The 25,221-nt window shown below is 54.8% G+C and overlaps 2 protein-coding genes across 4 annotated transcripts; one reads left to right on the top strand and one right to left on the bottom strand.

Annotated features, from left to right (window-relative positions):
• Window positions 1-969: 969 nt before the first annotated feature.
• ESPL1 (extra spindle pole bodies like 1, separase) lies at window positions 970-24,604 on the bottom strand. Of its 3 annotated transcripts, none has more exons than XM_055337147.1 (31): window positions 24,591-24,604; window positions 23,537-23,629; window positions 22,311-23,369; window positions 21,737-21,841; window positions 21,469-21,589; window positions 18,084-18,220; window positions 16,915-17,108; window positions 16,371-16,610; window positions 15,998-16,142; window positions 15,758-15,896; window positions 15,416-15,555; window positions 13,310-13,444; window positions 11,658-11,777; window positions 11,013-11,184; window positions 10,618-10,746; window positions 10,362-10,518; window positions 9,782-9,891; window positions 7,711-8,699; window positions 6,942-7,278; window positions 6,585-6,746; window positions 5,774-5,987; window positions 5,492-5,682; window positions 4,823-4,950; window positions 4,565-4,687; window positions 3,382-3,537; window positions 3,102-3,272; window positions 2,867-2,971; window positions 2,595-2,710; window positions 1,858-1,941; window positions 1,560-1,724; window positions 970-1,299 (listed from the first exon to the last, which is right to left on the bottom strand). In XM_055337147.1, the coding sequence occupies exons 1-31, from the start codon at window positions 24,600-24,602 to the stop codon at window positions 1,098-1,100; spliced, it is 6,351 nt and encodes a 2,116-aa protein (XP_055193122.1). In that variant the 5' UTR covers window positions 24,603-24,604; the 3' UTR covers window positions 970-1,097. The 3 variants fall into 3 exon arrangements, with proteins under 3 accessions (XP_055193122.1, XP_055193125.1, XP_055193123.1); XM_055337150.1 differs by lacking the exon at window positions 24,591-24,604 and adding an exon at window positions 24,122-24,245; XM_055337148.1 differs by lacking the exon at window positions 24,591-24,604 and adding an exon at window positions 24,127-24,245.
• On the top strand, window positions 1,971-2,401 carry LOC129517364 (60S ribosomal protein L30-like). The gene has a single exon (XM_055337152.1). It carries the CDS (start codon window positions 2,033-2,035, stop codon window positions 2,378-2,380), a length of 348 nt encoding a protein of 115 aa, XP_055193127.1. The 5' UTR covers window positions 1,971-2,032; the 3' UTR covers window positions 2,381-2,401.
• Window positions 24,605-25,221: the final 617 nt, after the last annotated feature.

Genomic DNA, 25,221 nt, shown 5'->3' with positions numbered 1-25,221 from the left:
ATGCGTGGTGCTGCGCGTGGGTGGTGGGAGGCCAGCGAGCCACAGGCCAGGGCCCGGGAAGTCGCCTCGGGTCGCGGATCGCGGGGCTTTGGGGCCGTGAGGCGGGGGAGCCTGAGGCGAGCGCGGGGACGCCGCTCCCACCCGGTGCGGCACAGGGTTTACTCACCAAAACGGCGCTTTGCCCGGTGCCCGCAGAGTGGGAGATGCTGTGCTCCCCGGGGACTTAACGGTCCAGCTGGGGGGAGAAAAACTACGCGCGGACAGCAGGATCCCGGAGGGCCCGCTGCTGAAGTCCCCGCCGGCCAGTGTGACAGGAATGTGGGGACAGGGCCTCTCAGCACCCACGCGGGAGGGCGACGGGCAGCCCGGGTGGCGCAGCGGTTTAGCGCCGCCTTCAGCCCGGGGCGAGACCCTCCCTGGAGACCCGGGATGGGGTCCTGCATCCAGCTCCCTGCCTGGAGCCTGCTTCTCCCTCTGCCCGTGTCTCTCCTCTCTGTGCGTCTGTCAGGAGTAAAAATAAATAAAAATTAAAAAAAAAAAAGCTCCCGGCGCTCCCAGGACAGCTGAAGGCACAGCGGAGGGACCGACGGACCGCGACGGGACCGCGACGGGACCGCGACGGGACCGCGCGCTCGGGGCTCTCCCCCTCCCTGGAGGCTTTGCCCCGCTGAGCGTTCTTTTTTTTTTTTTTTTTTTTTTTTAATTTTTATTTATTTATGACAGTCACAGAGAGAGGGAGAAGCAGGCTCCATGCACCGGGAGCCCGACGTGGGATTCGATCCCGGGTCTCCAGGATCACGCCCCGGGCTGCAGGCTGCACTAGTTGTCCGCCGCCAAGCCGGGCCAGCTTCGCCCTGTGCTTTCGCCTCCTCCCCACAGTCTCAGACTTGAAGTCCTGCAAGGTTCTCACCCCTTCCACCACGCAGTGGGATGAACCACACGGAACAGGGTTTAAGTATTACGACTTTATTATATTAAGATTAAATCAACGGGAAATGTTTCATTCATATAAAACACTGAGAAAAATCACTTAAAATATCTAAGAGGATGTGGAACTGTCACGTGGCTCCTGAGGGCGCTCGGGCACCTCCAGGGGGTCACCGCAGGCAGACGGGCAAGCCGTACGCCACAGGCGCAGCCCCAATAAGATGCTTGAGTCGGGGAGCCTGGCGGGCCTGGTTGACGTAGTACAGAAGCGGGGCTCCTGGGCCTGCCCGCAGCCAGCCCTGCAGCAGAGCCTCCGTGTAGCGGTCAATGTCTCGGTCAGTCACGTCCCAGAGATTACCCAGAAACAGGGGACTGGGAAAAGACAAGGAAGAGCTGCAAAGTGAGGGCCGTAAAACGTAACACGCGGGCAAACGCGACTGCTGATGGTGGGTGAGGAAAGCGGAGTGAGCCAGTGGGAAGTGCCTGGTCCACAGTTCAGGAGGAGGGCAGAGGAGGGCAAAGGCTTGAGGCCCCCGCATGCCAGAGAACTAGAACGGGAGGAGAGTGGGGCATTAGGGTTCAGGCCGGGGAAGGAACCTGGGGTGGGCCCTAGATGGGCCCTCAAGACTCACCAGCCGGCCATGATGTACTTGAGCACAATGCCAGCTCCCTCCAGGTTCCCGTGGACAGCCAGGGCCGCGCTGCTGCAGCCGAACAGCAGGGCCACCGCCCGGCAGCTCAGCCGGAGGACGGCCTGTCCGTCCAGGAAGCGGGCCCCAGCCCCGTGCCCTGCGTAGCTAAGGCAGAAGGACGGGAGATGAGTCTGACCCAGCAGTACCCGGCCTCGGCCATGTCTTCAGGGGCGTCCTTTAAGGCCCCACAGCAGGCCACGGCGATACCCCCGCCCCCGTCCCTGCCTTAAGCACTCACATATATAAGTCGTGCTCCGTCAAGGCCGCCTGTATTTGTTCTGGGCTTGGCATTTCCCCAACCACGCCTTTCCAGCCAGCTTCACTGCAGAGAAAAGTAGGGATTAGAATTGGGGTCAGCGGGCCATTTTGGCGGCTGCTGTTGGTTGGGGTCGTCCCGCATCTAAGGCAGGAAGATGGTGGCCGCAAAGAAGACGAAAAAGTCGCTGGAGTTGATCAACTCTAGGCTCCAACCGGTTATGAAAAGTGGAAAGTATGTGCTGGGGTACAAGCAGACCCTGAAAATGATCAGACACAGCAAAGCGAAACTGGTCATCCTGGCCAACAACTGCCCCGCTCTGAGGAAATCTGAAATAGAATACTACGCCATGTGGGCCAAAACTGGTGTCCATCACTACAGTGGCAGTAACACTGAATTGGGCACAGCACGTGGGAAATGCTACAGAGTATGCACACTGGCTATCAGGGATCCAGGTGATTCTGATATCATTAGAAGCATGCCAGAACAGACGGGTGGAAAGTAAATCACGCAAAATTTTTCTTTAATAAAATTGGCCAGAGCTTGCTTGTTTTTTTTTTCTTTAAAAAAAAAAAAAAGAAAGAACTGGGGTCAGCAGAGGGAATACCAGGAGAAGGTGGGCTGCAACACGTGATTCCGGAGGTGAAAAGGGCATACTGCCCCTCTACGTTGTCTCTACCCCCCCCCCCCAGCCCCTCTTTTACTCTTATCCCACTGACCTGCTAAAATTGGCTCGAAATTGCTCCTCTGTGCTGGACAGGTTATTGTGAGGGTTCAGGACATAGAAGGTATTGCGTGGATCCACCCCTTGGCTTAGCACTGACGAGGCCCCAGACTGAGGAGAAGACACTGGTGGTCAGGACCCCGGTCTGGCTCAACCTTCAGCAAACTCCAAAGCCCTTTCACGAATGAGCCACCGGTCCCTAAGACCCATTCCTGTCTCCCGAGACCTCCCTCGATCATCAGTCATTCCTCACCCCCTGAACCCCACCTCTTTGATGATGGAGTAACTGAGCAGGAAGCGGAAGGAGGGCAGCCGAGTGACGGACAGTGCCCGGAGGCTGGGCATGCTCTCCCATGGCAGCTTTTGCAGGTCCTGGGCAGAAAGCACACACGGATTACTCTCCCTAGCCAGGATGCACAAGCGTCGGGAGGGGCGTGGGGGGGGGGGGGAGTCGGTGCCCACCCGCCCACCAGACACCACCCCTCCAGCCCTAGCTCCTTACCTTGTCTAGCACTAAGACAAGGTGCCTGTTGCTTGGTACCATCTGACCCTGCAGACGTCCCACGGCCTCACTCAGAAGCTCCTGGGCTCGTTCCGGCCGGGCTGGGCACAGCCCATAGGCCAGGGTCTGAATGTCCTCGGGATCAAGGGTACTGGCACTGTGGAGCATGATCTGCAGGGGAATGTGGGCGGTGAGCGCCACGGCTCCCACCTCCAGTTACAATGGCACGTGGGCAAGAATTCAGTTGAGCTCCATCCCCTTCCCTAATGTCTCCACTCACTTTCAGCAGAGTTGGGTCAGGATATTTCCAGCCGCATTCCTGCAGCAACTCTTGTAGGCGGGAGGCCTCCTGTGCAGGGCCAGGGTCGTCGCTGGCTGGTAGCAACAGTCCCCTCCAGCAGCCCAACACATGCTTCTCCAGGGAAGTGATGAGAGCCTGAATGAGGAAGAACAGATCCTCCAGTCAGAGGAGTGGAGTCTCTTGGCCCCCCGGACACCAACATTTTGGATATGAGGAAATGGGGTTTCTAACGTGTGTATTTGTCTTGCGTTATTTTCCTGCCAGTTAAAAAGGTAAGAACCTAGAGGAGCGCCTGGGTGGCTCAGTCGGTTAAGCATCTGACTCTTGATTTTGGCTCAGGTCATGATCTCAGGATCTCCCTGGGTTGGGCTCTGCACTGGGTGTGGAGCCTGCTTGAGATTCCCTCTCTCTCCTGGGAGCGCCTGGGTGGTGCAGTTGGTTAAGCATCCACCTCTTGGTTTCGGCTCACATCGATCTGATCTCAGGGTCGTGAGACAGAGCCCCGCCTCTGGCTCTACTTGAGATGCTCTCTCTCCCTCTACCCCCCCTTCCCCTCTTCTCTCCCCCTCAAAAAAAAAAAAAGGCAAGAAGCTAGAAATATTTTTCATTTGCTGAGACTTTGAGGACAGATGAGATTATTGCATATCACCACGTTTTGACAAATGCAAACAGGCAGGCAATGAAAGCTAAACCCAGGAAGCTGACGCTTGGGCTTATATTCCTTTCCCTGTATATATCTTTTTTTTTTTTTTTTTAATTTGTCCATGAGAGACACAGAGAGAGGCAGAGACACAGGCAGAGGGAGAAGCAGGCTCCCTAAGGGGAGCCTGACGTGGGACTCGATCCCGGGACTCCAGGGTCACGCCCTGAGCTGAAGGCAGACACTCAACCGCTGAGCCCCCCAGGCGTCCCTCCTTGTATGTGTCTCTAAACGTTCTGGTACCACTGCACCTTCAGGTTTTGGGCTCCTGTTTACAGTCTTTCCCAGGTGACATCATTTTTAAATTTAGGCCTATGTTTCCAGAAAGGACGACTTGAGGAAACTCAGCATTGGCCCATGACAGAAATACCCCTCCATCCCCTGCCCCGAGAGAGAAGACACTGATACCCCAGGGCCGCTCCCAGGGCAGGCCTGACCTGACTCCACCTTGGGGACACACACCTCCATCCTGTGGTCCAGTTCTAGCCGCCCGGTCCACCATTCTCGTTTGTCTGTACAGTTGCTGTTCTCCTTCTGTTCCTTCTGGATGGCGTCGAACTCTTTCAGGGCTGCGCTCAGAGGAAGCTTGGGGAGATGGGATTGTGAGCTTTCTGCTGGTCCTCGGGATCACCGTCTCTCCATCCCCCGGCCACAGAATGTGAGCAGCCGGACCAGCAGCCCACCCCAGCCCAACTCTGCTTGCCGACCCAGGAAACCTACCTTGCTCTGGGCAGTGGGGATCTGCACAGTGACTGGGGGATTGTCTTTTTCCAGCCGGGTCAGCAGCAGGGTGTTGCCCACAGTTCCAGGCTGGAGCGTGGCCAGAGCCAACACACACACAGTCACCCCTGACACACAGAGCATACCCAGGGTCATTTCGGCTCTCATGAGGAATTCCCTTCTCTATGCTCTGCACTCAATTCCTGCCGTCACTCAAGACAACTCAAGACAACTCCCAACAACTCCAAGAACTCTTTCCTCGTCACTAGAGTTCAAGGAGCTCTCCCTTGCCCTAACGGCCTCCTGTGGCCACAGACCACATCTCGTACTTCTTTGTGTCCCTCCGAGAAACAGAGGGAGGCATGCAAATCACCTGCTAACATGTTTTCCATGAGCACAGGGAGACTCTGGACACCTTAGCCCTGAAGAAAGGCACTGAATGTGCTAGTAACTCAAAACTGAGATTAAAGGAGGAAAAAAAAAGAAAGACCTTCAGATTTAGGGTATTTGTCTCTGGTGAGTAACAAAATGACTAATCAATGAGAAAGTATGAACGTCCTTCCATAAACGTCACAGATCTATGTTAACGAATGCCTTAAGCTCCCTCACCTAACCCCTTAGTAAGAGGCAGACAGGGACAGAAGAGCCAGCCGAAGCCTGCGGCCATACCCCTGGGGATGAGCGCCAGGCGCTCCTGGAAACTCTCCTTCTCGGGCTCAGGGAATTGATCGGAACCCGAAGCCCCAAAGGAAAAGAGGTGCTGGATGCGGGCCAGGGGGACATCTCCAGGCTTCTCCTCCAGGCTCAGCCTCTGTAGCTCCTCTGCCATTTCGAGTGATCCCCGGTGCTTCTGGGCCTTGCTGCGGGTAACACAAGCACGGGTGACTTCTCCCTCCTCCAAAACCCGGAGCCTCCTTCCTGTCTGCCCCAGCAAGGGCCTCGGGGACTCACCTGAGCTGCCTGTGGAGGTGGGTGAGCAGTTGGTGGCGACAGGTGATGGACACAGACTCGGTGACGAGGCAGGCAGTGGCACAGGGATCCCGGTGGCCCAAGCACAAAGCCAGGATGCGGCAGAGATGAGCATAGAGCCCACTCGGAGGGCAGTGACTCACCCCACGGAAAGCAACGGTCAGCAAGTCACAGATGGAATCCAGGGTGGACACACCTACAGAAAGTTGGAATACTTGCTGCAGAGGAGTCCTGTACCTCTTAGCTGGTTGAACTTTCCACGAAAGTTCCAGCTTCCCATGGCCCTACCTCCTCTCCCACTTGGATAATAAAAGCTATTGGGACGCCTGGGGGTGGTGCTCAGTGGTTGAGCATCTATCTGCCTTTGGCCCAGGGTGTGACCCCGGGGTCCTGGGATCGAGTCCAGCATCAGACCTCCCACAGGGAGCCTGCTTCTCCCTCTGCCTGTGTCTCTGCCTCTTTCTGTCTCTCATGAATAAATAAAATCTTAAAAAAGAAAAGCTATCATTTATGAAGGGCAACGTGCCAAGTGGGATGATATGTGACTCACATCAACTCACTCCATCTTCCCAAACCCCATTTTATAGGTAAAGTAAATAGCAGCTCAGAGAGGCGGAGTGACTTGTGCACAGCTAGGGGAGACTGTGGGGATTGAAACCCAGGTTCCAAGGCGACCAGATGTAGATGGGGATCCACAGACAGAACCGTGGACAGACTAGAAGGGCATGAGGATCAAGAGCCCCAGAGGCTTGCCCTCTCCAAGTGACCAGACCGCTGCAGTCAGCGTATTCACCAATGGCTGTAGGGGCTGAGGGGAGCCGGAGCCGAGGACCGAAGTCCTTGTCTCTCTCCTTGTCTGGGCGTGGGACGGGCAGCTCCTCTTTGCTGGAATCACGTCTCAACACCTCACATTCGCCTATGGCCGTGTCAGGTCCTGGAGCGGGTGCCTTCCCATCTGAGGAGAGAACGGGACTTTTTGTATTTCCTTCCTCCTGCCATCCCCTTTGTCCTTTCTAGGATCCAGTCCCAGAGCCAGGAGAAAAGCTTTATTTCTGTATTGTCTTTGGCGCCAGTTCTTTCTTGTGCTTCGGTCCTGAAGTAACCCCATAAAAATGTACGTGCCTTCTCCCTTCCCCCATTGCCATCGTACCTAAGGTAGAGTCTTCTCCATCAGAGCCCCTAAGGATCTCAAAGCTCAATTCCATCTGGTCGTCAGTCATTTCCTCCACGGGGATGGTCCTCATGATCTCAGGGCCCAACTCTTCACGGTGCCCTGGTGTCACCTTCTTGGCCCTCTGGCTCCTGCCACTGAGGCCAGGGCGCCGGGGGGCACTAGCTGGGGCTGCCACCGAAACAGTCTTCAAGCCCGAGCCCTTCCTGGCCTGGCCCCGGCCCCGGGAAGCAGTGCCCCGTCTCTTGGGCCCCTCTGCAAGCTGTGCCTCAACTGAGACCGGGTCTTCCAAGTCACTGTCATCGCTGAAGGTCACCTGGGATGGGCGGGAAAGACAGAAGGGCCAAGGGCCTCAGTGACAAGACCGCGCCAGCAGGTGGCACTGCGGAGGCGCTATCGCAGAGGCCTTTGGGGCAAACGGACACCCACCACGGACACCCACCACAGACACCCGCCACGCTTGATCTAGGCCAGGGAGCTCGATCTAGGGCAGGGACTCGGGTGTGCAAGGAGGGAGAGGAGGAGGGAACAGAAGCTGAGGAAGGATGAAAAGGGAAAGGAACCAGAGAGTCAAGGAAAGCAGCTTCTGTCTGAAACAAAGGACTGTCCTGTAGAAGATGTAGGATCCTGCAGGCAACAGCAAAGCTAACAGTCCCTGGGAAGCTATCCCACGGAGACACCTGCTCTGCAGAATTCTCCAGAACCACCCACCTGACCCCAGCACCGGCAAGCCACAGTCCCACCTCACCTTGAGTCGCGTCTGGACCCTCTGTTGTACCCTGGGGGCCTTGGGAACCTCAGGCTTGCTCTTTGTAGAGGGGACTTCCTCAAACACGGTGAAAGGGACACGAGGGCCTGCCTGCCTGGCCTGGCCCCGGGGCTTAGGTGTGCAGGGCAGTCCTCCACCTTCCGGACCTTTCAGAGAGGTGTTACGGAGGGACGGGGTGCAAGAGGCCGCCTGTTGATGCTCTCTTCCAGAATGTTTTTGACTCCGAGGCTTAGACGGCTCTGAGCCTGGGGGCGATTTCACGGACGGGGGCTGCCAGCCCCAGGAGCTTGCAAAAAGTTGGGCCGCGCAACAGTTGAGGGCAGCCAGCTTTGCCAGGGCCCGAACCCAGAGCAGGCTGGCTCGCCAAGGCTCCAGGTGGGGCACCCGCGCTGCCACAAACCTCAGCGCCGACTGCAGGACCTTCCCCAGGCTCTTGTTTGACGGGCGGCTCAGCCCCTCCAGTGCCAGCTGTGTGTAGGCCTGAGCCAGGATCTCATCCAGAAGCCTCGGGACAGGGGACAGGGGTGCTTTGTGATTCAGGGAAGCCTGCAGAGCTTGGGTGAGGCGCTCGGTGGCTGCAGGGCATCCGTTCAGCACAGCCTGCAGCAGATCCAGACCCTGGGCCTGATGGCCCGTGGCCAGCCGCACCCTCGCAGTGACCAATGCCCAGCGCAGACAGACTGCCGAGAGGACAGGGCTGGCACAGAGGAGGCAGTCACACGTGGGCAGGTGGGTCAGGAAGCCGGCGCTGGGCGGGGGCCTCACCTTCAGGATAGGGGAAGAGTTAGTAGAAGGCGCTACGGGGCCAGGCTCCTTGGCCACCGTGGCTACCAGCTCCAGAGCAGGGCCTCTGAGGAAGGGCTCCTCTTCTGGAAGCTCCGGAGGACGGTGGGCCTGGGCCTGCTGCTTGCCCTTCTGCAGGTCCACCTTCTTCACAGAGTCCAGGGGCTGGGCTAGTCCCCCAAAGTCTGGGAAGAGTGGAACCAGAATTACACAACTGGGAGAAGTCATACCAAGGGCTTCCTGAGCCACCCCGGGGCCCAACTCCCTAACATCGGTGTTATTTACTAACTACTTGTACTGGTCACTGTGCAAACATACTAAATGTTAATATGGCTTATTATTTTTTTCAATAAAATCCCATTCCACATGGATTAACAGAGCCCACAAAGCCCCCATCCCTGCAGGTGAAGCGGCTGCGTGGCTCAGGATAGCAGGCTGGTGCCAGGAGGCCCACGTCTCAATCCTGGCTCCCACCCCCTCGAGGCCCATGATCCTGGCCCCAAACACTGAATTTCTCAACTTCCTCATTTTACAAATGAAAAAAAAAAAATCTATGTGTCTACCTGACTTTCCAGGTTTTTGTGTGGGTCAAATGAAATACTAGAGGTAAAAGTGGTTGGTAAGAAAAAAATGTACCACAAATAAGCGATTTTGTTATTAACTTAAGCCCCCCAAGGACTCTACATTTGTGCTCTCCATGAGGCTGCTGAGCACATGAAACACGGCAAGTGGCTGGGGAAATGAGTTTGAAATTTTATTTAAATGAATTGTAAACAGGCAGCAGCGCCTGGCTGGCTAGGCTGATGGAGAACGCCACTCTTGATCTCAGAGTCGTGAGTTCCGAGCCCCACATGCTGGCCATGGAGCCTACTTAAAATTTTTTTTTTAATTAAAAAATAAAATTTAAGAACACCTAGGAGGCTCAGTGGTTGAGCGTTTGGCTTCGGCTCAGGCTGTGATCCCAGGATCCTGGGATCGAGTCCTGCATCGGGCTCCCCATAGGGAGCCTGCTTCTCCCTCTGCCTGTGTCTCTGCCTCTCTCTGTGTCTCATAAATGAATAAATAAAATCTTAAAAAAATGCAAATAGCCAAAATGTATTAGTGTGGAAAACTAGAGCCAGGAAGGGTTCGTCATGGACAAGCCACCTGAAGGAGGGAGACCAGTGGTCTGACTTTAGGAGGAGGAGCTTCGCCCCGGGGACCAGAGGTCAGTCTCTGATTTCCCAGGCACCACACACTGACCACCGCCCGTGGCACAGCTGCTCACCTGTGCAAGACTCCAGCAAGAACAGAACCTGCTGCAGGTCCGACTGGCAGAGGTCGAGGTCGTTGCGCGCCAGCTCCAGCTCCGCCTTCAGCACCAGGAACAGGGCGCACCTGGGAGAGGAGGGGACAACCCACCCTCGCAAGCCTGTTTGCTGGGTCTGCCTCTCGGCCCCTCTCACAGGCGGAGCCACAGCGGTCTCCTGCCTCTGAAAGGCCTTTCCTGCCTCCAGCTGACTTCATGGCTCCCTGGGAGAAAAACCCTCTATGCTGCTTTGTCATCCCAAGTCATCCTTGCTCACGAGGACAGGATTTCCCAGATGGCAATCCGCAAAAAAGAAAAAAAAAAGTCTGTGGCAAAGAGATTTAGGGAAACACGGTATGTTCGCCATCTCCCTTCTGGAGAGTTACAGCGCAGATTAGCCTGTTTAAGGACATGAGAAGTCCTACGGGATGTGAACATGTACAGGCCCCACTCTCTTAGCCACGGAGCACATTCTCCCAGCCCGTCCAGGACGTGCTCGTCTGGGAGAGGGTGGGCACCCGGGTTCTGGCCTCAGCCCCCCCCCCCCCCCCGTACTCACTGGCGTGGCATCTGCAGCTTCGTCGTGAGTTTCAGGGCCTCCAAGCAAAAGGCCTTGGCTTCGCTCACGCTGCCCAGCTGGCCCAGGCGGGAGACCAGCCTCTCTGAGCAGCTCAGCACCTCGGTCAGAACCTGCCACTTCTGAACCAGATTTTCCCCTGTAGCGAAGGAGAGACGGGCCCACCGTTACTCGGCTGCAGCCCGGCTCCTGGCGGCCGCTTGCACCCTCAGGCCCCGGCTCCCTGCCTCAGGCTCACTGGAGTCCAGGAACGGGGTCTCCACAGCTGCCTTCTGCGTCGAGAGCACGTCGCTGCCCATGAGCAGGAGGATGATGCTTCGGAGGAGCTTATGCGAGTCGATGAGTGCGATCTCGGGCGTCTGCCAGCCTGTGCGGGGCGGGGACAGGACGGGAGATGCGGCCGCCGTGACTGCCACCACCTGCTAAGGCTCGCGGCCGCTCCTCCTGTGCCCAGAGCCGCACGGGGCCTCAGGTCCCCCGTCAGAAGAGCATTCTAGCCAACAGACGCTCACACGCTGCCCTGGGCCTGCGCTGGCCCCGGCTGTGTGGACAAAGGCTCAGGACGAGCCTGGCGAGACTAACCACGCGATCTGACCACGAAGGGCCAGGCCAGCGCCCACCCTGCCTCGTCACCTTGGGTGCAGAGCTGCTCCCGCAGGGGGGCCGGCAGGCTGTGTGACGAGAGGCCGAGGTAGCAGGCCACCAGCTGCAGGGCCTGGACACGCAGCAGATACCAGGCCTTGGACGGCCGCTGGAGGGCGGGGTCCCGGAGCACAGACAGCAGCAGAGTGGCGCCCTCGGGCACCTGGGGGGCGGGAGGGAGCGAAGTCCCATCAGCCGCGGGGAGCCTGGGACGCCCCGGGGACCCTCCGGCCCGGGCCTCGCTTTTGAGAACGATAATGACCGCGGAGAAGACTAGTCTGACGGGGCTCGTGCAATCAGCCAGTCCCACCGTGGGGTCCTGAGGAGCCTTGGGGCCTCCGCACCCCACCTGATTCCCACCCTAGGCTCCAGCGCCTGCCAAGACCGCGGTCATCCGTTTCTAGTCATGGGGCCAGACGGCGCGACTGAGGAAACCAGGAGAGAAGGGGCTGGCAGCGCGTCTCCTAGAGGAGTGCGGGGGACACTCCATGGCGGGGGCGGGGGGGCGGGGTGCCAAGGCTGGGAAACAGCAGCCTCTCAGCTCCAGGGCAATCTCAGAAGCCGGACAAGAATCACGAAAACCCTGGAACCCTCCCATTACCTGGGAATGCTGGGGATCGAGAAAGTGAGATATACCTTCTGGTGAACACAGTAGAGGTGACTTCGAAGCAGGTCACAGGTCAGCGAAAGGAGCAAGTACGTGTCAGTGGTGTGATCCAGAAGCTTCAGGCTGGCGTCTGCCTTTTCCAGGTGCAGCTAAGGAATAACCGTGGGGTGTGTGAGCACACTGGCGAGGAGAGGCCGCCGGACTTCACATTTAAGTGGAGTAAAGCACTTGCAAGTGACATGCAGACACATACAACCGAATAGGATTTCAAATATTATAACCTATACGAGAGTTATTCATTCACTCACTAAAATGGTCAGTTAGCATTTTCCCATTAACCCCTACGCTAGAAACACAAGCTGAGGAAGAAGCAAGCAGGAGGGATCCCTGGGGGGCTCAGCTGTTGAGCATCTGCCTTGGGCTCAGGGCGTGATCCTGGGGTCCCAGGATCGAGTCCCGCATCGGGCTCCCTGCATGGAACCTGCTTCTCCCTCTGCCTGTGTCTCTGCCTCTTTCTCTCTGTGTCTCATGAATAAATAAATAATATCTTTAAAAAAAAAAAAAAGGAAGCAAGAAGCAGGACCTAGGGTGCCTGGCTGGCTCAGTCAGGGGAGTGTGGGACTCCTGATCTGTGGCTTATGAGTTCCAGCCCCACACTGGGTGTGGAGATTACTTTAAAATATTAAAGGGGCACCTGGGTGGCTCAGTCAATTAAGCGTCTTGATTTTGGCTCAGGTCATGATCTCAAGGTCTTGAGATCGAGCCCCACATTGGGCTCCACACTGGGTTTGGAGCCTAAGATTCTATTCTCTCTCCCTCTGTCCCTCCTCCCACCCAAAATATATATATGTTTTTTTTAATTAAGAACAAAAGCAAGCAAGACTTTCCATCCAATAGCTTGCAGTGCCATGGGATGCAGGCACACTGTGTGATCAAGATACGTGGGGACCCAGGGAAAGTAGAGGATTTTGCCCTTGAAGAAGACGATGTCTAAAGTACTTCATGAAGGAAGGGCGATCGAGCTGGGCCTTGAAAAGAAAGTCGAAGTCGGCTGGATGAACAATGAGGGTGGGAAGGTGCATTCAGGGTGGAGGAGCTGACACAACCACAGAGGGAGGCACATACAAGGCTGTATAGTAACTGATGCGGATGGACGTCCGTCCCACGGGGGTGGGGGAGCAAGGGAAAGTGAGCCAGGTGTGCAACACCGAGCAAAGAGTATAGACAGCATCCTTTGGGTAATGAAGAAACCAATGAAATCCCATCAGCAGGAAGAAAGACAAGACCAGATCTGTGCCTAAGAAGATCATGTCAGCAGCAGTTAGAAGACCAAGTGCAGGAGGGAGAAGCTGGGGGCAGGGAGCCCAGCTAGGCGGGGGCAGCAGTCCTACACGAGCAGAGAGCGACCAGGGCAAACGGCGGGGAAATACAGGATTAGCGGCCTATTCCTGGGGCAGGATCTGTAAGACTTAGTGAACAATGCTTTGGCGGTGAGAAGGAAAGACGCTTCCTCTTCCCACAGCTGCCTCCCAACCACTCCACGCTTTACGATCTTCCAGCAGGAAGTGGTGGTCGAAGGCAGGGAAGATGGACCTTCAGTATCTTATCTTCTCAGGGAAAAAATGGGTTCCTAAAGCTGGATCCCGCCTGCAGCTCCAGGCTTGGCTGGCTGGGTACTCACCTGGGCATAGCTGGGACAGCCGAGCGTCAGGAGCAGCTGGGTAGTGTGGCAGGAGGAGCCAGCTGCCTTTGCGTGGTCTTCCAACCTCTGGGAGACGATCTGAACAAGCTGGAGGACCTCCAGGGCCTGCAGGGGCTGGTCGGCCAGAAGTGGGAAGTTTACCCGGTTCCTGCTCAAACCTCCATGTGTACCCTCAGCTCCCCAGCCCTTTGAGACCTTGATCCAACCTCAGAGCCTGGATGGAGTGTGGCTACACACAGAGTAACCTTCCGCCGCCCTCAAGGAGCCTGAGATGAGAGCTTACCACCAATTACCCTCCTGTCTGAAAGCTTAGGTGCCAGTCAACATCAACAGCTGGGATTTACTGAGAGCTTATTATGGACCAGAACCGTGCTAAGAGGTTTCCATGAGGGTGGGGGCATGGGCAACATCGGAGAAGGGGATCCAGACACACAAACTTCCAGTTATAAAATAGATTTAAGTCACAGGGATGGGACGCCTGGGTCGGTCAACGGTTGAACGTCTGCCTTTGGCTCAGGTCATGATCCCAGGTCTGGGGATTGAGCCTCACATTGGGCTCTCCGCGTGGAGCCTGCTTCTCCCTCTGCCTGTGTCTCTACCTCTCTCTCTGTGTGTCTCTCATGAATAAATAAAATCTTTTTTTAAAAAATATTTTATTTATTTAATCATGAGAGACACACAGAGAGAGAGAGGGGCAGAGGGAGAAGCGGGCTCCATGCTGGGAGCCTGATGTAGGACTTAATCCTGGGACTCCAGGATCACACCCTGGACCAAAGGCAGGTGCTAAACCACTGAACCGCCCAGGCGTCCCAAATAAAATCTTAAAAAAAAAAAAAAAAGTCACAGGGATGAAAAGTATGGCATAGAGAATATGGTTAATAATATTGTGATAATGTTGCATGGTGACCACACCCATGGTGATGAGCACTGAGTAATATATGGAATTGCCAAATCACCATGTTGTACACCTGAAAAGAATATAATGTATGTCATTTATATTTCAATTAAAAAAAAATTTGAAGGAGTATCTGGCTGGCTCAGTTGGAAGAACATGGGGCTCTTGATCTTGACGTGAGGTCATGAGCTGGAGCCCCACGTTGGGTGTGGAGAGTGCTAAAAAACAAACAAACAAACAAAAAAAACCCCTTGAAACTTCAAAAGTCTCATAATAGGGATGCCTGTGTGGCTCGGCAGTTGAGCGTCTGAGGGCGTGATCCTGGAGACCTGGGATCATGTCCCAGGTTGGGCCCCCTGCAAGGAGCCTGCTTCTCCCTCTGCCTGTGTCTCTGCCTCTCTCTCTCTCTGTCTCTCATGAATAAATAAAATCTTAAAAAAAAAAAAGTCTCATAATAAAAATATCAGATTGTCAAAAAAAAAAAAAAGGTTCACGTGCATCAACCCACTCAGTCTTCACAGTGCCTCTAACCTAACCTGAACTGTATAGAGGACTATAGCCTAAAAGATTACAAATGACATGGGTTCAGCAACTTGTCCAAGTCCACAGCACAGGTGTGGAGTAGAGCCAAGACTCAGGTCCAGGGCTGAGGCAGCTTCCCACAGTCCTCAAACTAGAAATATGGCCTGATAATGGCCACAGTAACAAAGGTCCTTGACGTGCAATGTTCTTTTTTTGGAGGTTCCGAAAGTGGCGTCCAGGGAAGAGCTTCAGGGAGTCTGTGAAACGGCCTGACACCGCAGGTAAAAGTGTAACACTGGGCCTCTCAGGATCTCTGTATGTTTGAGTACAGGGGCCTCAAACTATCTAAGCATTAATAAAGTTATTGCTGACATTTGAATATTGCATTTAGGCACAACATGGGTTATCTCGCTGAGTGCTGACGACACGGTCCTCGCGGTACTATTGTACTATTCCTGTCCTCATTTTAGAGAGATAAGGACTCTGGGCTTAGGAAGTTAAGTCACGTGCCAAGGCGAGTTACTCATAAAGGATGGAGCTTGGATTTCAACTCAGGAGGCTGGGGGGAGAGCCCAATTGGGTTACATGGTTTCTCAGCAGCTACCAGGCCAAAGACGGGGAAAGAAAGAGCTGGGCTTCTAGGCCGTATTAGCACCCTGCCCCGTTACCTTTGCCGCCAGCTGATAGAGGGCTGCTAGGGTCTGCAGCGAGGCCAAAGTCTGCTGGAGACAACGGACAGCAGGCGCCTGTGCCTTCGTAAGCACCTCCTTCCACAGGGCCAGGGCTTGGTCCAGGCATTTGGACTGAGCTAGGAGTCAGAAGACAGGGAGCAGCCATTCTCTCAGAGTGGGCTAGCTGGGGAGAGCGCAGCCTTCTTCAGAACATCCTCTGCCCTCTGTGCCCACCCCCCACCCTCCGGGCCCACCTCTCCCCTACCCAGGGTCCCCATTTTGCTCGCAGGAAGCCACAGAGGAGCCCGTATCCCACCACACCACATTCACAGCCCTCACCAGCATCTGCAGCGAGGTTGAAGGCGATATTACTGTACAGGAAGCGGTCTTCCTGCAGTTTATCTTCATAGTTCAGGTCATTGACTTCAAATTCCTCCAGGTTATTAGGGGCCTGGGCTCTCCGATCCCGCTCGATACCCTGGATGGGGAGATTACAATGAAAAGCAGGGCTGGCACCAGCTTACCATGGCCCTGGGGAGAACAGGCCCTGTACCCAGTTCTGTGCAGAGCCACACTTGCCTCCTGCATCTTGGCCTCCAGAGTGCAGATGTAGAGCCACAGCAGGGCCTGTGCTTTATCATCTAGAAGCTGATCCTGGGCCTGGGTCTCAGGCCTCACAGACTCTAGAAGCTGCAGGGCTTCCTGGATAGCATCCAGAGCAGAGCTGGAGGGAGAGGGGGCACTGAAGCCGGGCCCACGACACGTACCTGCCACAGCACCCTGGGAAGGGCCTTCCGCAGGACAGCCGGCCCCACCCTGTGAATGAGCTCCTGTGGCCACAGGAGTGACCACAGCAGGTGCTCAGGGACACGGAGAGGGCAACAGCCGTTGAAGAGGGCAAGAGGACCTAGGGCAAGAAGCAAGGGTGGCATCCCCAGCCATGCCTCCTCACCAGTTGGTCTGCTGGGCAAAGTCGTGGTAGCAGAGCACCTGAGCCAGTTCCACCAGGTGGGTGGCTCGAGCCCAGGCCCCAGCTGGTGTCTCCTCAGGGCTCAGTTCCAACAGGTCACAGATGACGTTGAACCGTTCCTGCCCCGTGTCCGCTCGCACAGCCTTATAGGCCTGCAGCTCTTCCCTCAGCAGGAAGACCAGGGTCTCTGGGTCCCAGGCACTCAGGCTGTCTCGCAGGGTCCTGAGAGAAGGCAGGCCCAGCCCCAGGTCAGGGAGCCCGTGAACCGTGAAGCCTGTGCCCCGTACCAAGGAGTCCCAGCCTTGGCTTGCTGTGAGCTTGCAAAGTTTCCAGTCATGGAAGCAAGAGCACTGCCTGTGGCCCCTGTTCCCCCAGCACCCAGCACAGCAGCTGGCAAACAGTAGGCGCTTGACGAATAACAGTGACTATCAGTGCCTTTGCCAGACGGAAGGATGAACAGGACCGTGAATCCCAAATGCCAGCCTGAGCCAGCGAGCAAACAGGGTTGTCCCTCTCCCCGCCTCACCTCAGCTGTAGCTCCTTGTCTCCTGCTCTGGCTGCATCCATCTTGACCCGAACCCAGAAGGTGACTGGCTCAGCCATGTGCTGGGGGCCACAGGGCCGCAGGGCCGCCAGCCACAAAGTCACCATCGTGCAGCCCTGGGCCTGCTTACCCAGTTTCTTCAAACTCTCTCCGTGCAGCCGGAAGCATCTGTGCAACTGACCGGAGAAAACAGACCAAACTGCAGGGAAGAACCAATGAGGCCGCAACAATGGGCGGGCGGGCAGGGGCCTGCACAGGGACCACCACAAGGTGGGCTCCGCCCCAAGCCGCCCCAAGCCAGTCGAGGCAGAAGAGGCCTTCCACTAAATACCCCGGGGCTGCAACCTGAGGCTTCAAGCCCAGCCCACCCCCATACTTATGTTCACGCCCCTGAACACCTGCTCCTCCTCCTGCAACCCCTCTCCCCGCAGGTCAGCGCCTTCTCCTCAGTCGGAAATGCCAGGCCCTCCTGGACTGTTCTCCCTTCCTCACAGCCCGTCACTCACCAGATTAATCCCGGAATCCTCACGCCCATCAGCTTCTCCCCATCCCTCAGGAAGCTAGTCCAGACGCCCACCCTCTCCCGCCGAGGCCACCAGAGCGGTGCGGGTGCCCAGTGTTGTCCTTGCACCCAGTTCATTCGCCCCCACAATGCCAGAGAAACCCCAAATGCCAATCTGATATCACGCCTTCCCTTGAATCCTTGAGCGGCTCATCGACCTCACGATGAAACCCCAGGCCCTCCACCACCCATCGCGCCTGCCAATCTAGCCAACCCATCACTTCATGGTTATCCTGGGGGTGGCTGTCACTCTGGTTGCTTAAAGGACCTCCTAGGGGAACTTTGAAGATATCCAGATGCCTGGGTTCCAGCACCAGAGATTCTGTTGCAATCAGCTTGAAGCTAATTCAGGTGATTCTCATGTGCAACCACCCAGGTTGAGAACCACCAACTTGGGACATGGTTTAATATAAAAAGTGAGACAATTAAAAAAAAAAAAAGAAACAGTACAAGTGAGGCATGGAACGCACTGCCCCCCAGTACTGGTGCCAACACATGGCTCCTAACACCCTACTCCAAGGCTGAGCTCTGGCCGGGCTCTTGCGTGCTACTCAGGACACCCACAGAACCTCCCTTCCTGCCCTCCTACCTTCTCAGGAGGCAACTCAGGATAGGTGCCCAGCTTCGCCAAGCCCAGGTGCTGACAGAGGGGCTCAGAGATGGCACAGGCCTCGGCGTACAGCTTGTGACTATAGAAGCTGTAGGCCAAGTTACTGGTGTAGGAGGCTGCAGGTGAGAGAGAGCGGTTGTCAGGAGGACACTTCCCCCTGCTCCTCCTGTTGGAGAGGCGGTAGGGGGCAGCTCAACCTTGGTGGGCTCAGCAGCCGCCAGGTCAGACAGGAACCCCTACTGCTGGGGGGCAGCTCTCCCCTTCCTGCCGCAAGTGACTCCATGACCTCGTTCCAGTAAAGCAAACCCACACCTGCCAGCCCCTCGGCCCGTGTCTTTAAGAGCTGAGTCCTCATTCCCACACAGGGTTCATCTCACCTCACAGGCCAATTTTTGTTTTCATTTTGCTCTAAAGGGCAGCATTTTTGGGGACACACGCTGGCCTGTCCCTTACCTCCTTCTGCCCTCACTCCTCGGAAGCCACACTAGTAGTCTCCTTACTATTCCTTGAACACACCAGACCAGTTCCTGCTCAGGGCTTTGGCCTGACATCCTCCAGGGATGGTGTCCTTTTCCGGGTGTCTACATGGTCAATTTCATTCCAACCTCCAAGTTTTGCTCGTGTCACCCTCTCAATGCGGCCTACGCTGACCACCCTACGTTAAACAGGAACTTGCCCCTTCATCCACCCTGAACTCCTAACACCCGTTCTTATCCTGCTCTACTATTATTCCTTTCCTGCCTTATCTGATCACTTGCTAACATATTGATAATTATTCTATTGCTTATCATCATTCTCCCCCAACTGGAATGTGGCTCCGTGAAGGCAGGGATCTTTCATTTGCTGATATACCCAAGTACTCAGGACAGTGCTTAGCACATGGTAGGTACTCAATAGGTATTTGTTGGGATGAATAAAATTTTCCTAAATTTTAGTTTATACCGCTTCCTAGCTATTAATGTAGATGGTCGGGGGAAAATTCAGTCTTCAATATTCTGGGAAGAATTCTCATGCTAGTAATTTTTGTGACTCCTGATCATATTTTCATCTCAATGGGAAGGTTCAACCACTGACTATATGAATATGAAAAGTTCTCCGAAACCTTCCAATGACTGAACTCATTGGGTTTGTAGAATTTAAACTAATTATAAAATGAGGGGGAAATGTATTATAAAATATTAAAATAGACAAAACCAATCTATGCTGTAGGGAGAATGGTTGCTGTTGGGGTGGGGGGAGATCTCAAAAAGTGAGGCAGGGATCCCTGGGTGGCGCAGCGGTTTGGTGCCTGCCTTTGGCCCAGGGCGCGATCCTGGAGACCCGGGATCGAATCCCACATCGGGCTCCCGGTGCATGGAGCCTGCTTCTCCCTCTGCCTGTGTCTCTGCCTCCCTCTCTCTGTGACTATCATAAATAAATTAAAAAAAAGTGAGGCAGGGATCCCTGGGTGGCGCAGCGGTTTGGCGCCTGCCTTTGGCCCAGGGCGCGATCCTGGAGACCCGGGATCGAGTCCCACGTCGGGTTCCCGGTGCATGGAGCCTGCTTCTCCCTCTGCCTGTGTCTCTGCCTCTCTCTCTCTCTGTGTGTGTGACTATCATAAATAAATAAAAATTTAAAAAAAAAAAAAAAAAAAAAAGTGAGGCAGAAGGGCGGATTTCCTAGGGTCTAAGTCATGCTCTTACTTGACCTAGATGTTGGTTACAAAGTATGTTCACTTTGTAAAAAAATCCATCAAACCATACATTTATGATCTTAGCACTTTTCTGTCTGTTCATGTCAACTAAAAGTGTGGGGAGAAGTACATATGCTTGGCTTATATATACACAGTCTATCTCTAGAACCATACCTAAAAAATGGTTAATAATTGCCTCTGCAGAGGGGAACCTGTTGACTAGGACTATGAGCGGGAGGGGGACTTTTGATTTTGAGTCCTTTTGTGCAGTTTGATTTTTAAAGCATTTTCACGTTTGTTTTTAAATTATAAATGTTCTTTAAAACTTAAACACAGGGATCCCTGGGTGGCGCAGTGGTTTAGCGCCTGCCTTTGGCCTAGGGCCCAGGGCACGATCCTGGAGACCCGGGATCGAATCCCACGTCGGGCTCCCTGCATGGAGCCTGCTTCTCCCTCTGCCTGTGTCTCTGCCTCTCTCTCTCTCTGTGTGTGACTATCATGAATAAATAAATAAAATATTTTTAAAAATAAAAATTAAAAAAAAATAAAACTTAAACACAGGGCAGCCCAGGTGGCTCAGTGGTTTAGTGCTGCCTTCAGCCCAGGGTGTGATCCTGGAGATCCGGGATCGAGTCCCACATCGGGCCCCTTGCATGGAGCCTGCTTCTCCCTCTGCCTGTGTCCCTGCCTCTTTCTCTGTGTCTCTCATAAATAAATAAATAAAATCTTTAAACAAAAAAAAACAAACTTAAACATATAAGGGGCACCTGGGTGCCTCAATGGGTTAAGCGTCTGCCTTTGGCTCGGTTATGATCCCAGGGTCTTGGGATCCCTGCATTGGGCTCCTTGCTCAGTGGGGAGTCTGCTCCTCCCTCTCCTTTTGCCTTATCTCTGCTTCCTGCTGGTGCTCTCTCTCGCAGATAAATAAATAAAATCTTGAAAAAAAATTTAAACATCTAGAAAGGTCATAAAGTCACATATCAGGTATAAACCTTTTCTTTTTCTTTCTTTCTTTCTTTTTTCTTTCTTTTTTTTTTTAAAGATTTCATTTGGGCAGCCCGGGTGGCTCAGCGGTTTGCAGCCGCCTTCAGCCCAGGGCGTGATCCTGGAGACCCGGGATCAAGTCCCACGTCAGGCTCCCTGCATGGAGCCTGTTCCTCCCTCTGCCTGTGTCTATGCCTCTCTCTCTCACTGTGTCTCTCATGAAAAATAAATAAAAATTTTAAAAAATGTCATGCTTAAAATCAAAATAAAAAAAATAAAGATTTCATTTATTTATTCATGAGAGACACAGAGAAAGGCAGAGACACAGGAAGAGGGAGAAGCAGGCTCCATGCAGGGAGCCCGACGTGGGACTTATCCCGGGACTCCAGGATCAGGCCCTGGGCCAAAGGCAGGCGCTAAACCGCTGAGCCACCCAGGGATCCCTGGGTACAAACCTTTTCATGAAAGCAACACCAAATCATATTGCAAAGTCAATGGGGAAAACCTTGTATCTGCTATTATAAGTTAACCTCATTACTTCTCTACTGCTGTTAAATGTAGGGTCACTCGGACTTCTAATCATTTTTTTCCACTGCCTCCTCAAGCCACAAGGAGCCCCCACGGTAGTCAGAACCATCCAGCAAATGCTATTTGTCTGCCTAGTGAGCGACGAGCCTCCCCCGCGCATCTGGGCCCCAGGACACTAACCAGTCATGCCCAGGTAGTCAGTCAGCTCTTGGCCTGACAGGCTCTGTAAGACCTCCAGCATCCAGGCCACAGTAGATTTGCAACTTTCCACTAGCTGGGCCAGGTCAGCCACGTGAGCTACCTGAAGAGATAACAAGGGCTTGAGGGTGAGAGGTGACATCAACCCCACCCCGAAGCCAAAGCCAAAGCCACCCCAAAGCTCTACAAGGGCAGTTGAGAAACCCCGGGCCCCAGGACCCGTGCAGCTTTTTTGACTCCCAGACTGTACCTGACAGCCTTGCGCAAAGTCATAAACCACTACAGTGTAGAGATGAAGTCCCTGAAACTGCATCTGGATTAAAGACTGCCGCTGCTTGGAGGAGTCCCCACCGACCTGAGGAAGGAAAGGGTTGGTTTGAGGGGCAGAGACAAAGCATGAGCTCCAAGCTGAAGACCGGCCCAGAGTCCTGGAAAGCTGACTCGGCCCAGAATATAGGAAGAAGAACATTAGAAGGGACACCTGGGGGGCTCAGTGGTTGAGCGTCTGCCTTTGGCTCAGGGCGTGACCCCCAGGTCCTGGGATCCGAGTCCCATATCAGGTTCCCTGCATGGAGCCTGCTTCTCCCTCTGCGTGTCTCTCATGAATACATAAATAATATCTTTGTTTTAATTTATTTAAATAAAGGACATTAGGAGAGCCCATTGCCTTCTCAGGGTAGACTAGGCTACTGGCCTGCAGGCTAGGCATATCCAGAGAATGGCTTACCAAGGAGGAAGCCAAGGCGTTCAGATCTTATCAAAGACCCTAGCCTGACAGTCTACAGAACCACATTCCCAACCCACCTCGAGGGTCTTTAACTTACACCGTCCTGCAGCTGCTGGATGAGAGAATAGTAGACCCCGAGAAAAGCAAAGAGACCCAGAACAGAATCAGGTCCATAGCGCCTCTTGATGCCTCGCTCCAGGGCTGAGAGGAAGAACTGGCAGCTGTCACACAATGCCCGCAGGGGGGGTGATGGGGCCTCCACGCTGTTTTTCAGGATAGTTGATGCCGTGATCAGAAGCTTGGCCAGGGCCTGAGGTTCTCCCTCCCCGGTCTGTAGCAGTTCAACCGCAAGCTGGCACAACTGGAGGCTGGGGGCCAAATCGGTGTTCCTTAGGTATTCGTGGGCCTTCTCCACTACCCTGGTAGCCTTGGCATGGTGGCAGCTCCAGCAGAGGCGACGGCAGTGTTCCAGGGTGAGTTCCAAGAGACAGAGGGCCCTCTGGGGAGAGAGAGGACCAGGAGGACCCCCTCCCTCACCCACCAAGGTTTTGATCACATGCCTGGAGAGCAGATCATCTAGGAAATCAGCATCTGCTTCATTCAGACCATGCACAGTGGCATCAAATAGCTGATGGGCAACGGCCACTCGATAGGCTGTTGGAGAAGCAAAGTAGGGAACCTCACAAGGGGTACTTTCATCCTCCAAGAGCACCAGAAAACTCAAGGCCTTCAGCCGAGCCGAGAATGCAGCCCGCTGATCCTCCAGGCCTTCTGCCGCCTTCCAAAGCAGAGAAAAGCTGCCGCGGGCCACAGCCTCATAGTCCTGGGGAGCAGCTTGGCGAGAGCACTGCACCAAACAGGCATGGAGGGGCTGCGCGAATCGAAGTGTGGCCTCTGGGATTCCCTGTGTGGCTATGTTCCGAAGAAAGATGAAGAGAATTCGTTCCAGGTAGAGGGGTGAGCGCTGGGGGGTGAACACCACGTAGCCATCGCAAGCCAGCTCTGCCAGGTCCAGCAGACTCTCCAGGTGCCTAGGGCAAGCCAGCCTGGCCGTCAGCTGGTGGTTGCAAGCCCTCAAGATGGCATCACAAGCTCGTCTCCTCTCGGCATCAGATCGGCAGCTGGGTGAACCAGCTGGAAGCTTGGACAGGAACTCCTAAGACGAGAGGAACGTGTGATTGGGACTATCGAGGTAGGGAAAGAGAACTAGCCATGGGGTTGCTCAGGAGGGGATCTCCGATTAACCTGTTTCTTAAACAAGACAAAAACAAAACAGATCATCTTGAAAAGCCAGGTGTACCCAGAACCAGACAGCAGCCCTACCTTCAAGTCAGGCAGCAATTCTTCAGCCTCCTTTGGGTCGCTTAGCAAGGTCCCAAAGTCGATTCCTTTGAAGCTTCTCATGGCGTGGGAGGGCTAGGGGAAAGGAGAAGGATTAGAGGAGGCGGAGAAGATTCAGAATGGAGCTAAAGGAAGGCCAGGAGAAGGGCGTGAAGGCTGCGGAAGCGGGGGGAGGCAAAGAATCCCATCAGAAATCCTGTCGGGAGGGGCGCCTGACTGTGTCAGTTGGTGGAACATGATTCTTGATCTGCGGGTCGTGAGTTCGAGCCCCAAGATAGGTTTAGAGTTTACCTTTTGGAAAAAAAAAAAAAAAAGAGAGAGAGAGAGAGGAAAGAAATCCCATCGTGGGGAAAAGCCCATGCCAGGACAGTGGGCTCCCGCTATAAACCGACGCTTCCGCTTTCCTCCTCGGGTGGTTCCCGGGCCTCACGCCCCAGCCCATCACCCCAAGCCCCATGCCCGAGGCCTGCACCGAGCTCCGCGCCCGCCAGGACGCCCCGAGGTCCACCCGACCTTCCCCCGCGGGGCCGCCCCGCCTCTCCCTCCAGCCAGCTCCGCGGACCCCACCTCACCGGGGCGCGAACACACGCCCACGAGTCGCTCCAGGCCTCACTGCCCCACAGGCCGCCTCCTTCCCAGGCCCAGGACTCGCTCGCCGGGGCGAGCGCTCAGCAAGAATCCCGGGACGCAACCTTCGTTTTCCGCGCCAGCCCCTCCTTTCAAATATCCCCACTGACCAATCAGCGAGAGCTTTGCGACGCCGACGTGCCGCGCGGCGCGATGGGAGTTGTAGTTTACCCGCTGCGCTGCGCCGGCACGTGACGCCGGCCGCGGGGCAGTGCTGCTGCGGGCGTTAAGGCCTCTTGGGGGCGCGGGTTTCTGCCCTTTCTCGGGCCGAGGCCGCGATCATCACCTGCCCGTCGCTTAGTGGCTATCGGGAGCGCCAGCTCTCTGCCTCCTTCTCTTTATCTTCAGAGCTCAGAAAGAGTTTAAATTTCAAGAGAGAGAAATAGGCTAGACAACAAAAAGAACTTACTTGGAAATTCATGCGGTTTGGGTCACTGGGAAAATAGGGCGTAGCCCTTCCTGGAATTCTGTAGAATCTTCCGAGGGCACTGGCAGGAGTTCCAGGGCTCCAACAAGCACCTGAGAACATGCTCCGCATCACTGGCCATCAGGGAAATACAAATCCAAACCACCATGAGATCCCACCTCACACCAGTGAGAATGGGGAAAATTAACAAGGCAGGAAACCACACATGTTGGAGAGGATGTGGAGAAAGGGGAACCCTCCTGCACTGTGGGTGGGAATGTGCACTGGTGCAGCCACTCTGGAGAACTGTGTGGAGGTTCCTCAAAGAGGTAAAAATAGAGCTGCCCTGTAACCCAGCAATTGCACTGCTGGGGATTTACCCCAAAGATCCAGATGCAATGAAACGCCGGGACACCTGCACCCCGATGTTTCTAGCAGCCATGTCCACAATAGCCAAACTGTGGAAGGAGCCTCGGTGTCCATCCAAAGATGAATGGATAAAGAAGATGCGGCCTATGTGTACAATGGAATATTCCTCAGCCATTAGATACGACAAATACCCACCGTTTGCTTCAACGTGGATGGAACTGGAGGGTATGATGCTGAGTGAGTAAGTCAATCGGAGAAGGACAAA

This window comes from Nyctereutes procyonoides, unplaced genomic scaffold, assembly GCF_905146905.1.
Source record: "Nyctereutes procyonoides isolate TBG_1078 unplaced genomic scaffold, NYPRO_anot_genome, whole genome shotgun sequence".
Lineage (NCBI taxonomy): Eukaryota > Metazoa > Chordata > Mammalia > Carnivora > Canidae > Nyctereutes > Nyctereutes procyonoides.
This window is presented reverse-complemented; position numbering and strand designations above follow the sequence as displayed.

What these genes read in the sequence shown, in the direction of transcription:
- ESPL1 (XM_055337147.1), bottom strand. An exon ending in CTTGCTGGAGTCTTGCACAG is followed by an intron (nt 8,700 to 9,781) that starts GTGAGCAGCTGT and finishes CACTCTTCCCAG; the next exon opens with ACTTTGGGGGACTAGCCCAG. An exon ending in TCCCCACTGCCCAGAGCAAG is followed by an intron (nt 4,688 to 4,822) that starts GTAGGTTTCCTG and finishes CATCTCCCCAAG; the next exon opens with CTTCCTCTGAGCGCAGCCCT.
- LOC129517364 (XM_055337152.1), top strand. Translation starts at nt 2,033, where the DNA reads ATGGTGGCCGCAAAGAAGACGAAAAAGTCGCTGGAGTTGATCAACTCT.